Source organism: Populus trichocarpa, chromosome 3 (assembly GCF_000002775.5).
Source record: "Populus trichocarpa isolate Nisqually-1 chromosome 3, P.trichocarpa_v4.1, whole genome shotgun sequence".
Lineage (NCBI taxonomy): Eukaryota > Viridiplantae > Streptophyta > Magnoliopsida > Malpighiales > Salicaceae > Populus > Populus trichocarpa.
The window spans coordinates 3,326,062-3,343,089 of record NC_037287.2 but is presented as its reverse complement, the minus strand read 5'-3'; the positions used below and the strand labels follow the sequence as shown (position 1 = coordinate 3,343,089).

The window sequence follows — 17,028 nt, the reverse complement described above, 5'->3', positions numbered from 1 at the left end:
AAAAATTCATCGAATAATAGAGAAAGTCAATGATTAGCTCAATTTTGATAATTAAACTAGTTTATCTTGGTATCAACAGGTACCTTTTGATAATAAAAATTCTATTTGGATTTTTTTTTCTGTACCTTGTAAAAAAAAATAGAACGAGCTTGACTTTCCACAACTTTATTTTATGTAATTGGACCAATTTAGATATGTTTTGAGTCAAGATATTATCATTTTTTGTTGCGCTAATACAGTTGTTTATTAGGTATTTTTAAATGAAAATGGATTAAAAAATCATTCTTTAGGGTAAAAAATCATCCAATCTTAATTTTCTAACCACCTTGCGGTTGTGAGATCCTAGGCTTCCAAACAAAACATTGTCTACATTTTCAAATCCTAACTAACAAAGAGGTGGTTAAAAAATCAAGCAATGGTTTTTCAACAAAAAAATATTTTTCAACCTATTTTAATCTAAAAATACCTTTAAAACCTCAATGAACCCAAGACAACCTAATTTGGTAATAAAAAAAAATGCAAAATTAAGCTAAAAAAATTAATTCTCAACTTCAATCTATTTTTTCTACCAAGACGAGGGGCAAAAAAACCTCATCATAACTCCTCTCATAAAATAAAACCTATTGACACAAAGAGTGACTTTAAGAGTGACTTTCTTGGTCACTGGCACATAACAAACTTATAATTTCTCTCTTCTCCTATGTTTTTTAATGAATATCTCTCTTCTCTCTAACCTAGAAACTGAAACATAAACTAAATCAAATTTTGGATCAAAATGAAAAAAAAAATCAGAAAATAAGGATTAAAATGAAAAAATAAAAAACTTAGGGACTAAAAAAACTAAAACACACCTCATTTACTGAAAATTGATTTTGATTTTGCTACATCAAGCATCAATTTAATACCAAAATCTTTTTCAACATATTAAGAAATATTTATAATATAAACTAAAACAAATTATCAAGTTCAAACTAAATGTCAAAAGATAAAATTGAAAAAAAATAAAAAAGTGATCCAAAAACAAATTGAATGAATAAAAAAAAGAATCTTTTCCTTGTAGTGAATAGGGGAATTCTCTAATCCCTTTTAGATTTTTATTTTAATTTTAATATTGCAAATAGAGAATGTACAAGGAAGATTGTATTGAAGAAAAAACCAAATGAAATTTATAGCCAAACTTGCTAAAAAAAATGATATGCACTATGTTTGAAAGATATGGTTACAAAATGATCAAAAAGTTGGTAAATGTTTTTTTAAAAAACATACACAAACCACAAATAAGGAAAGTTGAGTTCCATAAGTAAGTTGGAAATATCACATATAAGTTAGGAGGGAGAAAACTGAGATGTTTGTATATAAAGATGGATTATAATCTAATAAATTGGACTTCTGAATTGAAAGGTATTGTCCACAAATGCATGAAATCCCTCGTGTGCATGCTAATTAAGCAAGGTATCTCCTCAACACAAACTCAAACCCTTCATTTCCTGGTTTCACCACTAACTAGATAATTATTTGACATTAAAGAAAAAAAAGAAGCAAGCAAACAAATGTCATATATAAAGCACACTTTCATGGAAGCACAACTTTTCCACTTGAGATAATCATTGCTTTGCTTCAATATTTTCCACTGAGGCGAAGAAAATAAACCGGAGCAAGTAAATTGTTAAAGAGACGGAATGCATTAATTACATTTCAACAAATCAGAGCTTCATGTCAAGAAAAGGAAACGTTAATCATAGTTATTAGCATTAATTACGGCAAATTGATCTCTTTACCTGATTCAAGTTAAACCATCATCTAAACAGACAAACCAATATCACTCCTATATCCATCCCTAGGCCGATACAAGACACGGTCATGATAGCAGAGCATAGCATATTGCATGTCAAAAGTCAATTTTGGATAGATATCAATTTGACATTTTTCAACAAACACATCATATCCATTTGCGGAGATTAAAAATATTGGATATAAACTTACATTTGATAGTGACTGGTTGTTCAATTGACCACAGAAATAAATCTACTCGAAGGCATTATTTTTTATTTCATGTCTAGTTGAGTTTAGTCTCTTCGTTGTTTTTCCATAGAAGGCGTTGAACACACTTTCTGTAAAGAGGCATTTCAGGTATTACCATAAAAAAATTAGCCTGTTACTGACTTTGCGGTCAATTCTGGTTAAAGGGTTGTTCAATTATTTCTTACAGTATATGGATTAATTAATTCATTTCAGTAAACTGTAGGTACTAATTTATAATTAACCAAAAAAAGAAAAAAAGAAAGAAAGAATGATGTTTTCCAGCATTGAAAAGATTGGCAAATAAAGAATACAAGTCCGATTTGTCCAGTATGATACCTTCAAGCAAAATGACAGATGGTCTAAAATCCTAAGTAGAACGACTGGGTTGGGGAAAAGATTCTCGACCACAAACAAAACAATGAGGAAATTTCGATGTTTGACGACAAAATAATAAATATTACAGACTATTCAAGAGTTCAAAGAAATAAAATAAGCACAGAACCAAAAAATATCTTCCTTAAGCAAATTTCTAGTTCAAGGTCAAAAGGCATCACTATTAATACTATTACTAATACTACTACAGCATTTACCTCACGAAGTATCAGACAGAACATGCTAAATCTACATCTTTTGCAAGTAGTTCCTTGAGCAGGTTACAACATATCATTGAACCTCAAACTGCACAAAGAAAGAAATCAAGAACATAAGAATGAAGGAAATCTGCGTCAAAACTAGGATAAAACTCTGGGGATCTAGACTGATGCTGTTCATATGAATGACAGATGGGTCAACAAATTAAGGCACTTTGATACCCACCCAAGCAGGAAAATGTTAGATAACCCCTTAGCCAGGCAGGAAGAGTGTTTGGAAAAGGAAAACTACTGCAAATGCAAATCAATCGATAGAAGTCCACAACTAACATCATGCAAGATTGTGTTTAGAGTTCAGCTGATCCTGATGCTTCAATGCACCATGTTTTTCAGATGGCCAGAAGTAGGATCAAGTACTAGGGTTGACTATGGCTTGCTAGTAATTTTTGAAACAAGTACAAAAAGCAGACAGATATTGGACATACCTCACTTAGGAATGGGCCAGCAAGCCAAGCATGTAAAAGAACTTGTGCTCTGGCAATCATAAATCATCTCTGGGCTTGATCAGAACCTGATGGTCCAACTGAAGGAATAGCTGCCACACTGCTTGCTGACCCATTCTCAGCAGGTGGAGGCACACCCCATTTTCCTTCAGATTCAAGTGGCTCAAAGACATGAACCCCACCATCTGATAATCCCAATGCAAACTGATTTGGTTCTTGCGGGTGTGCAGCAATCACAAGTGGGTGGACATTTGAGCTGCCGTATATGAAACAATGGGAGTCAAAGTGATGTGGCTATTGCATAAAAACAGGAGGTAGAGAATTATACTTTAGTTAGCGAACTGTGAAAACTAGGATGGGCATTCCATCAACAGGAAGGCAGAGTGCAAAGCAAACCAGTAATGGGTTTTGGAATTTAAGATGCAGAAATAAATGTATTACAAATGGAACTGAGTTATAGATACAGAATCCTGTAAATGATTATAAATAAAAGAGAGAATATTTAACATATTTGTATACTCATTCCTGGTTGTATGTATTACTATTATCTAGCACAAGAGATCTCCATAATTTATGTTCTCTTTCCTGTGTCTCTTGGTTACTTAAAATTTACTTTAAAGTACAGTTAGTTACACATGTTTCCAGGTACACGGATTTGCCCCTGCCATTTGAAAGATGGTTGACTCTTTAGACCATTAAACTTCTCCGAACAATAAAAAAATGTGATCCTATCATTCTACCAAGACAGTCGTACCGCAAAAAGGTGGATCTAAATTATTTATAAAAACAAACACCGATGAATGGAGCAAGATAATTACCTGACATTAGGTGGGGGATATGAAGAAGGATTGATACGACAGCGTAATCTGAGATTTGCAGCACTAAATACACAAACAGTTGCATCTAAGAAGCTGGCATATACCAGCTGACTATCACATGAGAACACAGCATGTGAGATTGGTGCAGAAGATTCACGTGGAAGCCACTAGATCAGGACAAAAGAGAACTCAGTACCTGACAACAACATGATAGTTCCACAATAAAGTCAAGAGACAAAGATACCTGCTTTACGCATTCTAGCTTTGTGGTTTCAAATATGGCAAGCTGAGTCTCGTGCACAACCAGGAAGTGTATCTGATCCTGATGAAATTGTACACGGGTGTCCGATTGTGCTGTTGTTGTCCTTCCAGTCGGAACCTGCAAGAATCTTGTTTTCTGCTTTTCCCATCCGTCCGAGTTCCAAACACAAAGCTGAATAAAGAACAATTTAAATGGGAAATGAGTTAATATCTAAACACTGATCATTAGTTCACATTCCGATGAAAAAAATAAAGGAGGCTTGGGGTTCGGGAATAATTTATGTAAATAAGCCTGCCATTTGCGAGAGAGAGAGAGAGAGAGAGAGAGAGAGAGAGAGAGAGAACTAAGAATTCTTTAGCATGCCAAGAAGGCTTGGGGTTCGGGAATAATTTATGTAAATAAGCCTGCCATTTGCGAGAGAGAGAACTATTCTTTAGCATGCCACTTGCAACAGTAGTGAAGCAGAATTATGCCAAAGCAAATCAAAATTAAAAAATAAAAATAAATCAGTATTGATGCAATCCCCCACGCCAAAAAAAATGGAACATCTAACAGGTGAAATCCCGTTAAAAAACTAAAACATCAAGGCACACAAGACATCTAATTGAAAATTTATTACCTGAGCATCTGCTCCCGATGACACTAGCACGCTCAGCACATGGGAGAAGGCAAGGCCAGTTATTCTTTTAGAGTGGCCTTTCAGCTTGCTCTTGACCTGCACCAATAATTGACAAATATTACATAACAATTGACGCTTCTCTGAGCATTAGCTGTGGGAATAAATGTCTATTACTGCATCATACCTCGTCTACACGGACATTATATATTTGAATTGTGGAATCATCCATGCCAATAGCAATTATGTTGTTATCTTGAGGATGAAAAGCAAGAAATGTTGCTGCAGGAGGTGGTGGCATGAAAGTTGTCATTGTCTGCGCTCCGCCAAAAGAAAATGAGATTAGTCAAATGAAATTGACATCACAACATCATAACCAACAATCCTAGTATTACCTTAAATGTCATCATATTGAAAAGGGAAATCTTTCCTCCAGATGCTGACATAACATAAGAATCATTTTTGGACAAAGCAAAACATGCCACAGCCTCTTCAGGGTTAGAGTCAGTGATGTCGTTGGTCATTAGAATCCCACTTGATGGTTGCCATAATTGAGGTGGCACACCAGCGGTTGCCTACAGGATGAAGGACCAATTTCAAGACACCATGGAACTCATTATAGAAATTTCAGTAAAATAGAACTGCACATGATTGATGAATCCACTATGCATGTGCTTCTTACCTTGCCACTTGCATTACGATCACTGCGTTGCCATTTCCATAACAAGTGTATTGCATTTGAAGCTAATGCCAAAATGGCATTGCCAGAATTTGTATAAATTAACCTTGATATCTGCAATGACAAAAAAAAGAAGCTAATAATGACATCCTTGTTGGAAAACAGAATAAATAAAGAAAGAAAAGCTTATGAGTCATGATGGAGTTAAGAAGTCAACTTGATAAAGCCTGGCATTCCAGTCCAATATTAAAAACCAAGACTCATGCAAGAACCCATACAGAGCCATCATACACTGTCGATACCATTAAGCAGGGCTCGTTTGGAAGCATAATGATAAAACACTCTGTAACTTCCTGATTCAGTAGTTCTTCTCTGTAAGCTAACAGGTATTCAACAGCAAAGTTACACTCTTATGTTAGCACATCCCATCACCATGGACAATATATTGAACATATCTGGAATTTCTTTCCATTAATAACATTATAAAATTTTATGGAACGGGATAAATTACATGGTTGTTAAACATTCAAAATGCAATTCGATAAATTACTAGCATGAAATAAGCATGACGAGACTAGTTAGCACTCTGAGTTATGGTAATTAAAGTTGACACAAGCGTCTTCTAAAAGCCCTAATATGTTGCTTTCCTCTATTAGTATTTCAAAACATTTTTACTCAAATTACTTTGTCATCTTAACTGTACGTGGCATGCGGTCAAACTTCATCTATTTCTGCATTATTTTCAATTATTTCTTGAAATAATTAAGAGTAAAGAATCGTTAGCAGGCTTTTACCTATGGAAACTGCTTAAATTTAAAAGATTAGGAGTAGCAGGTAATCCTATTCTGGAAATCTCCCTCAAAATCAATTAGGAGAATCTGGTATTAGCTAAACCAGATCTCATAGATTATTCCTTTCTAGTTTAGTGTAGAATCCTTTCCTGTCTAGTAAATATTTCCTATTTTGATAGACTGTAGGGTTAGCACTCTTCTCCTATATATATTGTATTATACTCCAGTTATAATAAGAAAATAGAGAAACTTCTCTCAAACTTCTTCATGGTATCAGAGCCTCTAGGTCCTAAACCCTAAAAACTGCTACTCCAATCCACAACCAAATACAGCATGGCTGCAGCAGGACAAAGCTCTATCTCTGAAGTAACCTCACAGCCAGAAACAGCATCAGCTAGGAATAATCATGGAGGTACTGAAGGCATATCACATCCTATCACTGGTCACAAACTCAACAGGCATAACTATCTTCAATGGTCATCATCAGTCTTGATGTTTATTTGTGGGAAGGGCAGAGACGACTACCTCAAAGGAGAAGTCATCATACCATAAAAGAATGATCCCAAGTTTCGAACATGGAAAACTGAGAATCGCATGGTAATGTCATGGTTAATTAATTCAATAACCAACGAAATAGGAGAAAATTTTCTTCTATATGAAACAGCAAAGGAAATCTGGGATGCAGCAAGAGAAACCTATTCAAGTTCTGAAAATACATCAGAACTATTCGAAATTGATGCAGCAATGCATGATCTGCGCCAAGGAGATCTTTCTGTAACACAATACTTCAACACACTCTGTTGACATTGGCAACACTTAGACATGTTTGAAATTCATGCCTGGAAATGCCCTGAAGACACAACCCTATATAAAAGAATTTTAGAACTGAATCGAACTTTGAAGTTCCTTCTTGGTCTCAACAAAAATCTAGATGAAGTTAGAGGGAGAATAATAGGGACCAAGCCCCTTCCAAATCTCAGAGAAGCATTCTCTGAAGTTAGGTGTGAAGAAAGCAAAAAGAAGGTAATGATGAGATCTCACAATTCAGCCTTTACATTGGAAGGATCTGCCCTTGCTACTCGAGGATATCCAAATAGCAATCATGACAGTCGACAGAAAAGGGGAAGACCCTGGTGTGATCACTGCAACAAGCTAGGACATGTCAAAGAAACCTGTTGGAAGATTCATGGCAAACCTGCTGATTGGAAGCCATCAAGGCTAACAAATGACAAAGACAGACGTGCCAAAAATGTTACCTCAGATGACAACCGAGACAAGAACACCAACCTTCTACCTAAAACAAGTCCCTTCACCAAGGAACAACTTGATATATTACAAAAACTGTTCAATCAGAGTTCATTATCTCAATCAAGTACGCCAGCCTCTGGATCTTGATTGTTAGCTCAGAAAGGTCAATTTTCAAAAGCCCTTACTGTTAGTACGAGACTCAAGTCTATGGATCATAGACTCCGGAGCATCAGACCATATGACAGGAGATGCAGCCCTTATTAATGAATACAATCAGTGCAATAAGAATTCTACAGTCCGTATAGCTGATGGATCTTCATCCCAAGTGAAAGGAATAGGCTTAAGCAGAATTTCGAGAGACGTGATCCTAAATTCCATTCTTCATATTCCTAAACTGGACTACAACCTCATCTCAATTAGTAAATTGACTCGTGATCTAAATTGTGTAGCTAAATTCTTTCCTAACTTGTGTAAATTTCAGGATTTGGATACGGGAAAGAAGATTGGCAGTGCTAAGATGTGTTCAGGGCTCTATCTCCTCAATGGATTCACTCCTCAAAAAGGACAAACTCAAAATGGAATCCTTGCACCTCATAAGGGTCGGTCAGTTTTAAATTTCTATGTCAATAAGGATAGTGATGTTATGTTATGGCACTATCGTCTTGGTCATCCAAACTTCATGTACCTGGAGAAATTAGTTCCTTCTTTATTTACCAATAAAAATTCAGAGTCTTTCAAATGTGAAGTATGTCAACTTTCCAAGCAAATTCATAGTAGCGATCCCACTATCTCATATAAATCATCACATCCTTTTGCCATAATCCATAGTGATGTATGGGGTCCCTCACCAGTAAAAAATATAACTGGAACTCGTTGGTTTGTATTCTTTGTTGATGACCACACCAGATTGACATGGCTATTCCTCATGAAAGAAAAATCTAAAGTGAGCCAAATCTTTCAAAACTTCCACTCCATGATACAAACACAATTCCACACTAAGATCCAAATCTTAAAAACTGATAATGCCAAAGAATATTTCAATTCTGAACTCAATACTTATTGTCTAAATCAAGACATTCTCCACATCAGCTCTTGTGTTGACACTCCACAACAAAATGGAGTGGCAGAAAGGAAAAATAGACACCTATTGGAAGTTGCTAGATCCCTCATGTTCCCAAACAATTCTGGGGAGAGGCTGTACTCACAGCCACTTACCTCATCAATAGAATGCCTTCTATTCTAAAATTCAAAACTCCTAGTCAAGTCCTCCTACAAGCATTCCCACACAACAAAATACTCTCTTCATTAGATCCTAAAGTGTTCGGCTGCTCAGTCTTTGTTCATATCCACCCTCACCATCGCAGCAAATTAGATCCTAAATCCATCAAGTGTATCTTTCTAGGATACTCCCCACATAAAAAATGGTACAAGTGTTATTCTCCCATCAACAGAAAGTTCTATACCTCAATAGATGTCACATTCTTAGAACATCAAGCCTACTACCCCAAGTCTGATATTCAGGGGGAGAACATGCAAGAATATCAGAATTGGGGAATAAATTCAGATATACCTCACATAGGAGATACCCCATAGAGTCATTCTCCTCTCCAGAGTCATTCTCCAGTAACTATAGTCCCAGGTCCACCAGGTCCACCAGTTCCAGTTCCAAATCAGCCCATTCAACCAGTCCCAGTTAAATCACTTGCACCAAAACAAATTGCAAATCCCGAGCCTAAACTTCTTACCTATACCAGAAGGAAAAAACCAGAGAAGGAGATAGAGCATGCAATACCTCTTACATTGGACCAAGATTCAGAACCAAGTTCAAATTCTGCTCAAATACACTCAAGTACGGAAATTTCAGTTTGTGAGAATCTTGCTTCCTTTGCTAATGACTCAGACATTCCAATTGCAATAAGGAAAGGTGTTAGATCATGCACAAATCACCCCATCAACAGATTTGTTTCATATGAAGGGTTGTCACCATCTTACCATGCATTTGTTTCAGCCCTTGACAATGTACAGGTTCCTAAATCTATTGAAGAAGCTCTCAAAGACTCAGGATGGAGAAGGGGCAGTCAGAGAAGAAATCAATGCATTGAACAAGAATAACACTTGGGAATGTCTGAACTTCCACTTGGCAAGAAACCAGTTGGGTGCAAATGGATATTTACTATCAAACACAAGGCTGATGGGAGTATTGAAAGATTAAAGGCCCAACTGGTAGCAAAAGGATTTACTCAATCTTATAGGATAGATTACCAGGAAACATTTGCTCCAGTGGCCAAACTCAACACCATCATAATTCTCCTACCTCTAGCAGTTAATCAAGACTGACCATTACATCAACTAGACATTAAAAATGCATTTCTTAATGGAGATTTGAAAGAAGAAGTTTACATGGAGATACCTCCAGGACTAGAAACATCCTCCAACTACAACAAAGTGTGTAAACTGAAGAAATTACTATATGGACTCAAGCAATCACCACGGGCATGGTTTGACAGATTCACAAAGACAATGGTCCAGAATGGGTATTCTCAGTGCCAAGCAGACCACACCTTGTTTATCAAATCTTCTCCAAAAAATAAAAAGGCAATATTAATTGTATATGTTGATGATATCATGCTAATTGGTGACTATGGAGACGAACTAGTGAAATTGAAGAAACTCTTAGCCAATTTGAGATCAAAGACCTTGGGTACCTCAGATACTTTAGTATCTTGGCATGGAAGTGGCACGATCAAGGAAAGGTATATATGTTTCTCAAATAAAATATGTCCTAGACCTACTAAAAGAAACATGAATGCTTGGTTGTAAACCTGCAGAAACACCAATGGATTCAACCAAGAAGATAGGAGCAGGACAGGACAGAACACCAGTTGACAAGGGTAGATATCAAAGATTGGTAGGACGACTCATCTACCTCTCACACACCAGACCAGACATTGGCTTCTTTGTCAGTGTTGTAAGCCAATTCATGAACAATCCAACAGAAGAGCATATGGATGCAGTTAAAAGAATTTTGAGATATCTAAAAATGACCCCTGGAAGAGGTCTCTTATACAAGAAAAGTGACAGCAGAAATGTTGAAATATACTCAAATGCAGATTGGGCAGGAGACATTTTAGATAGAAGATCAACCTCTGGGTATTGTTCCTATGTTTGGGGAAATCTAGTGACTTGGAAAAGCAAGAAACAATAGGTTGTATCTAGTAGTGCAGAATCTGAGTTTAGAGCTCTAGCACTTGGCATCTGTGAAGGAATGTGGATACAAAGATTACTTAAGGAACTTGGAGTGGAACTATTAAACCCCATCAAGATGTTCTGTGATAATCAAGCTGCCATAAGTATAGCTAAAAACCCAGTGCATCATGACAAGACAAAGCACATTGAAATAGACAAACATTTCATCTCAGAAAAGATTGAAAAGAAAATTGTCCAGTTGATCTACACTCCTACCAAAGCTCAAACTGCAGACATACTTACCAAAGCACTTCCCAGAACTAATTTTAAAGATTTGAGTCACAGGCTGGGCATGTATAACATATACAACCCAACTTGAGAGGGGGGGGGGGGGTGTGAAAATCTCCCTCAAAATCAGTTAGGAGAATCTGGTATTAGCTAAACCAGATCTCATAGATTATTCCTTTCTAGTTTAGTGTAGGATCCTTTCCTGTCAAGTAAATATTTTCTATTTTGAAAGACCGTAGGGTTAGCACTCTTCTCCTATATATTGTATCTCTTCAGTTATAATAAGAAAATAGAGAAACTTCTCACAAACTTCTTCACCTGTAAAGCTAAACTTGTGAATAGTAAGGAATCAAACCGAAGTTGATTAACAAGATCAGAGCATGAAAAGGAATGTGCTCCAAATCAGATCACAATGCCTCTGAAGCTTCAATAATCTGAAGCTTTACTAAAATGACCAACAGTTGGCATGAATTAAATCATAGAGCATTTAGAACACATGTAACATCAGTATATGGTCCCAAGGACACAGTACAGCCTAGTTAGGCAGAAATGCAATGATATTAACCAAGCAAGGCCAAAAAGAAAATTGACCCGGAAAGTATTCAGAGAAGAAAAAGGATGCCCTCTGAGAAAATTTCAATACCTTGGTTACTCTCAAGTTTTCAGGAAGCCTCAAGGACCGGCATTGAGATGGTTCATTGATTTCAGTGAGCTTCCATATCTTTGATTTATCATTCAATTCTTCAGCTATTCTAGGTTTCACATCTCCCAAATTCCGCGCATCTCCGTTCTACAAAAGTAATTTTGCTTGTGACTAAAAATTACAACAGATTATTTCAGTACTATCATGGAAAACTACGATCACTCAAAGAAAACTTCATGGAAAACCAAGATCATTAAAAAACAAAATCATGGATAACTAAGATCATGCCCCTAGTCTGTAGTTCAGTTCTCTCAACAAACAACAGAAACAATGTGACAATAATATGAGTTGTGTGATCGGAGAGTAATTGATATGCAGGTTACTTGTGTATAAAATTCAGATGCTACTCTAAAAGAACAAGAAAGTCCAACAAACCATTCCAGCAACGGCGACCACAGAGGCACCCCTGTCTGCAAGTCCACTGCTAGTTGCAGCTGCTGCTGCTGCAGCTGAGATTGGATTAACAGTAGGCTGCACAAGAAAGCCACTATAAGATTAGACTTAATTGCAGACAGAGCGATGTCACATTCACAACTATACTCATCATTGATAAAGCTACCTTTGCAACTGATTCAGATGCTCGAGAGGCATCATAAGAAAGATTTTCAAATGTACGCAGCAACCTGATGCCATCTGAATTTGCCAATATTTTAATCCCATTATCATTGGCAGAAACAGCCAACAGGGTGCCCTCCTTGTTGAAGCGGATACGTGGGCTCGCCTATGAATTATTAGAACTGAAATAAGCAATTATACTCAAAACAATCTCTTATAGTTTACTGGTACATAACGAACTCACTGGGAGGCCTCCATCAGCATCAATTGTTGTCAAAAGTTGAACACTGTCCATATCCCAGAACTTGATGGAAAAATCATCACCAGCAGCCAAAAAACGATTCTTTGTTGTATCAAATTGCACGACACCCAAAGAATGTTTTCTAAATCCAACATAGGTTCTCTTCACAGCACCTTCACTTTCATTCCATTCAACAATGTAGGATTCCCCATCTTTACTTGTACCGCAAGAAAAAAGCCTGTAGTTTCCACCGAAAACCCAAAGGCAACAAGTGAGTAGATCATTATTAATCCAGTCATGCACAAATACCAAGAAAAAGGAGACCATTGAGTAATGAGTCAATTATGCTGACCTTGTACCATCAGCACTGTAAGCCATGGTTGTGCACCATCGACCAGGAGCCTCATAATCAACCCGAGATCCTAGATTGTCATATAACCATGCTTTTATCTTTCCATCCAGTGCTGTTGAAAAGATAAACTGAGCACAGAAGAAAGTCCAGCAACATGGTAGACCAGAAATGATGAGTTTAGTGGAAGGAGAAAAGGAACATTAAGAACTCAAAGTAAGTAGCAGGACAGACAACAATGGGCGCAAAATGGACATGTCACCTGAATATTTTCCTTATAATGTGGGCAGATGGAATAAACAGGAGCCTCGTGACCTTCAAATGTATATTGTTTTGCACCAGTGGCAGCATCCCACACCTAATATTATTAGGAAAAAGAAAAGGAGCAAGGGGCAGCTTTTCATGTCTGAAGAAACGACCTTGATGCTTTTCAGTCCAAAAACCAAAAAATAACGCCAAACCCTACCTTGATGATTTTGTCATCACCACAGGTTATAACACAAAGTTGCTTATTCGGAGTGGAGAATGCAAGATCATTTACTCCACCAACATGAGCATCAATCTACAATGAGAACTTTTTAAGTCATTTTATATCAAGTAAAAACAAACACAAAGCAACAAAAGAATAACAAGCTTAATACTGGTGTTAGTTAAGATTATATACCTCTAGGTGCTGCCGTACATCATCATTCCCATGATAAGAATATATTTGTACAATATGCCTTGAGTACGCAACTCCTGTTGTTGACAGAGATGAGAAATCAATGAAGAGCCTTTTCACCCCTGAAATCTTATGTGTATTTCTAATCCAACCATGAATTATAATAGATTTTAGCTTACCAAACAAGTTACCATCTGGACTCCAAATTACACGGTTAACAGAGACGCCAGGATCTTTGACTAAAGCTGCCTGAATTTCATCCGAAAAGAAAAGACAGTTCAATTTCAGACATTCCAGTACACCAAGCATCCAGAGCATACAATACACATGATAATCAGTGCTGTGGGTATAAAAAAGAAAAAGAAAAAAACCTGAAGAGGCATCGAGCATGCATTCAGATCCCAAACTTTGAAGTTTCTTAAAACCAGTCGCTCCCTAGAACCAACTTCCCACAGCCCAATTTCCCCCACATTGGTACCAACTGTCACAGCATATTAAAGTAATCAATGGTCAGACCAGGGTATATTCTACATTAATGCTTAAGGGTACAAATATGCCAAAGCCACAGAACCAACCAAATGAAAGACTGAAAAATCAAGCAGACCTAGAAGAATAGTCTGTTGAACAGGATGGAAATCCATGCTCATAGGAGATGATCCCTGATTCAGAGTCCGTACAACAGCCTTTGGCAAGTCATCCGGTGCATTAAAAGTCTGACCATGACCATGACCATGCCCTGGAAATGACATTGGCAATACATTAACGGGCAAATTTACCTGCATTGATGATAACAATCAACAAAACAGTTTGGAAGGGAATAACATAAACATAATAAGAGTGCACAGGTTGCTGGCTAGATATATATTTACAAAAATAGTACAGCCAGAATAACATAAAAAAACCAGAGTACCTCATCAGAAATCCCCATTGGCCTTGTTCTTTTAGCAACATGGTCAGGATCTCCTGAAGGATAGTCTACCGAAGGGTTAGATGGAGGAGTCCGTGGATGCTTCAGAGCAGCTACACAAGGCAACAAAATGCATATATTATTAAAAAGGGAAACATGTATGCTCACATACTCAGTATGATGGTTAGCAGAAGCATCTATAGCAAATAAAAGGAATGAACTACCTGAGATAGATGGAGCACCAAGACCAATGGCTCCTCCTCCAGAAACTGCTGGATGAGTTACTGTGGGAGGATTGGACATCCAACCTGCAAGAGGTGCTGGGACTGGTGCTGGTGTAGGTTGAAATGGCTGAATATAAAAGTTCAACCACATAAGGGTAAGCATGTATCAGTAGAAGAGAGAGTAAGAAATACAACCAAACAAGCTAATGACCTACCCCGTGAGCACCCAGAGGAGGAAACCCTCCAGCTTTTGGTAAGGATCCAAGCAGTGGATTGTTTGCAGGTGATGGAGCCCGAGCACCATTTGGTTGTCCACATGAATGATCGAAAAAAAGAGTCTTTATATCAGGGTTTGACCTTGGGGTTTTACAAAGTTGATGCTGCCAATTCAAGCTGTAATTTACATAACAAACGAAGTTCTCTGATTGCAACCATGCCAGAGTGTATATATGTCATATATGCCAACTAAAGCCATATATTTCTACAGAGTAAAGAAAAGATATAGTAGTAATATAAAGGAATATTCTAGAAAGATATAGACTGATTAGATCATATCCTGCTCCAAGACTTTCAAGCCTGCAGTCCAGACACAGACACACAAAATGATGGAAATTCCACTGCAATTCTCTCAAATGATCGAACAACTCAAATTCCGATTACATGATAGGAGTTCATCGTTTAATGCTGGACATGCAAACAACCATCATTCTAAATTCCATGGAAGGCAAGTTTTCAACACAACAGTTGATAAACAAAATATCATTTAAGAAGAGTTTTCCAGGAAACAACACCTGCCAAGTTACACATTATTTCAAGGCAAAACAAAGGCAATCGAAATGACCATATTATACAAGTATCAATAGATGAATTACCTTTGGTTAATGAGAGTTCGTAACCTTGAATTCTTAAGGTTAGGAAACTGCAATTTGTCACGAAACAAAGGGTTTGCTTCAATAAGCTTCTTCAGCTCAACCAACATGATTGCCCTTGCCGACTTGGTATCTCCATATTTGGAAAGTTGCTCATTCTCCCTATTTACAACAAAGCAAATCTGAATATACCTCCTACATACTTAATATTAAAGAATTTGATTACTTCAACACATATCTACCTAAAATTCTCCAATGTCAGTAGTTGAGTGATTTCCTTGAAAAGCTCCTCGTTAAATGTCGAAAATACTTTCAAATCCTTCACCAATATTTCAACCGCCTTGGACCGATCATGCCTATAAAAATTCCATAACATTCTCAGACCATCTCATAATCTTATAATAATAATAATAATAATAAGAGTTAAAAAAAAAAGAATTGCAAGCTTACTTATCCAATGCTTCAAGATACTTTTGCTTCCGTATCTCGAAAAATATTTTCATAGAATATCGATTGTCGTCTACTTTAGTGAAACCAGAGAGGTATTTCTCCACCTCATCCCAATTGCCATTATGCACCTCATCCTCAAAATACTTCATGTTAAAGAAAAATCCAGATTCCTGCTCAAGCCTATTTTTATTTATTTATTTTCACATCACATTACACCAAAAAATAACCAATAATCAGTCATCACAAAAAACATTAGCAATAATTGTAAAGTAAAAATAAAAAACTTAAAATTCTTACTTATGAACAGTCTCTTTGAACTTCTCCTCATCCAGGAACTGCAAGATCAGGAAAACGAGCTCTCGACTGAGAGAAGACATCTTAAACGCCCCGTTTTGTATACAAAATGCAGAAATACCACCACCTGTAGCCCTAGATCTGCCTGCAACCACAATGTTTTCAAAGAAAAATGAAAAAAAAACCCTAAAACCAGGCCAAAATTAGGGATTTGATTTCAAATCACAAGAGAAATCCGCTTTACTTTTTTCAGGAATAAAAAAAAAAGAGGAGAGAGAGTGAGATATTTCCGAGAAACTCACCTCCTGTAGAAAGCAGTGGCGAGATCAGACCCTCTCTCTCACACACACTTTCTCTTTCTGGAAACGAAGCAGAGTTTTTTTTATCTTTTTTCTCTCTCTAGACTTTCTCTCTCCGCCAAGTATTTTATAGTCCATAAATAATTTTTTGTCTATATAAGCATTAAATCTTGCAGAAATGGCGACTTTAAAAAGGAAGGAGGAGACAGATAAGCAGGATGATAAGTACAGTGGCTTATAATGTAAGTGCGTATCACGATCGAGAGGTTACTGAGATCTGAAAGGGTTCTTATGCATAAGTACAGGAATTTGAGGTGCCCACTTAGCCGGCTACATTTTGTCGAGTTTCTCGGCGCGGAATCTCTAGCTGACAACTGTCGTGCTTAAAGAAAGAAGAGATGTTCCTCTGCAACAAAGCAGATGGTAATTTCGTGTTTTATTTTTGTCGGCATGAGATGAGTGATTATTGTCTT

The 17,028-nt window shown here is 36.9% G+C and overlaps 1 protein-coding gene across 3 annotated transcripts; it reads right to left on the bottom strand.

The window, feature by feature from the left end:
- Window positions 1-2,441: 2,441 nt before the first annotated feature.
- On the bottom strand, window positions 2,442-16,727 carry LOC18096682 (topless-related protein 1). Of its 3 annotated transcripts, none has more exons than XM_024597390.2 (27): window positions 16,559-16,727; window positions 16,260-16,401; window positions 15,963-16,142; window positions 15,755-15,868; window positions 15,516-15,674; window positions 14,859-15,036; window positions 14,644-14,770; window positions 14,423-14,532; window positions 14,117-14,288; window positions 13,884-13,993; window positions 13,692-13,761; window positions 13,516-13,589; window positions 13,318-13,413; window positions 13,114-13,209; window positions 12,855-12,982; window positions 12,506-12,740; window positions 12,266-12,427; window positions 12,082-12,177; window positions 11,647-11,793; window positions 5,494-5,604; window positions 5,207-5,386; window positions 4,999-5,127; window positions 4,815-4,910; window positions 4,178-4,366; window positions 3,934-4,100; window positions 3,098-3,409; window positions 2,442-2,700 (listed from the first exon to the last, which is right to left on the bottom strand). In XM_024597390.2, exons 2-26 carry the CDS (start codon window positions 16,337-16,339, stop codon window positions 3,349-3,351), a joined length of 3,267 nt encoding a protein of 1,088 aa, XP_024453158.2. In that variant the 5' UTR covers window positions 16,340-16,401; window positions 16,559-16,727; the 3' UTR covers window positions 2,442-2,700; window positions 3,098-3,348. The 3 variants fall into 3 exon arrangements, with proteins under 3 accessions (XP_024453158.2, XP_024453156.2, XP_024453157.2); XM_024597388.2 differs by having other exon boundaries at window positions 3,098-3,371; XM_024597389.2 differs by having other exon boundaries at window positions 3,098-3,371; window positions 16,260-16,397; window positions 16,559-16,716.
- Window positions 16,728-17,028: the final 301 nt, after the last annotated feature.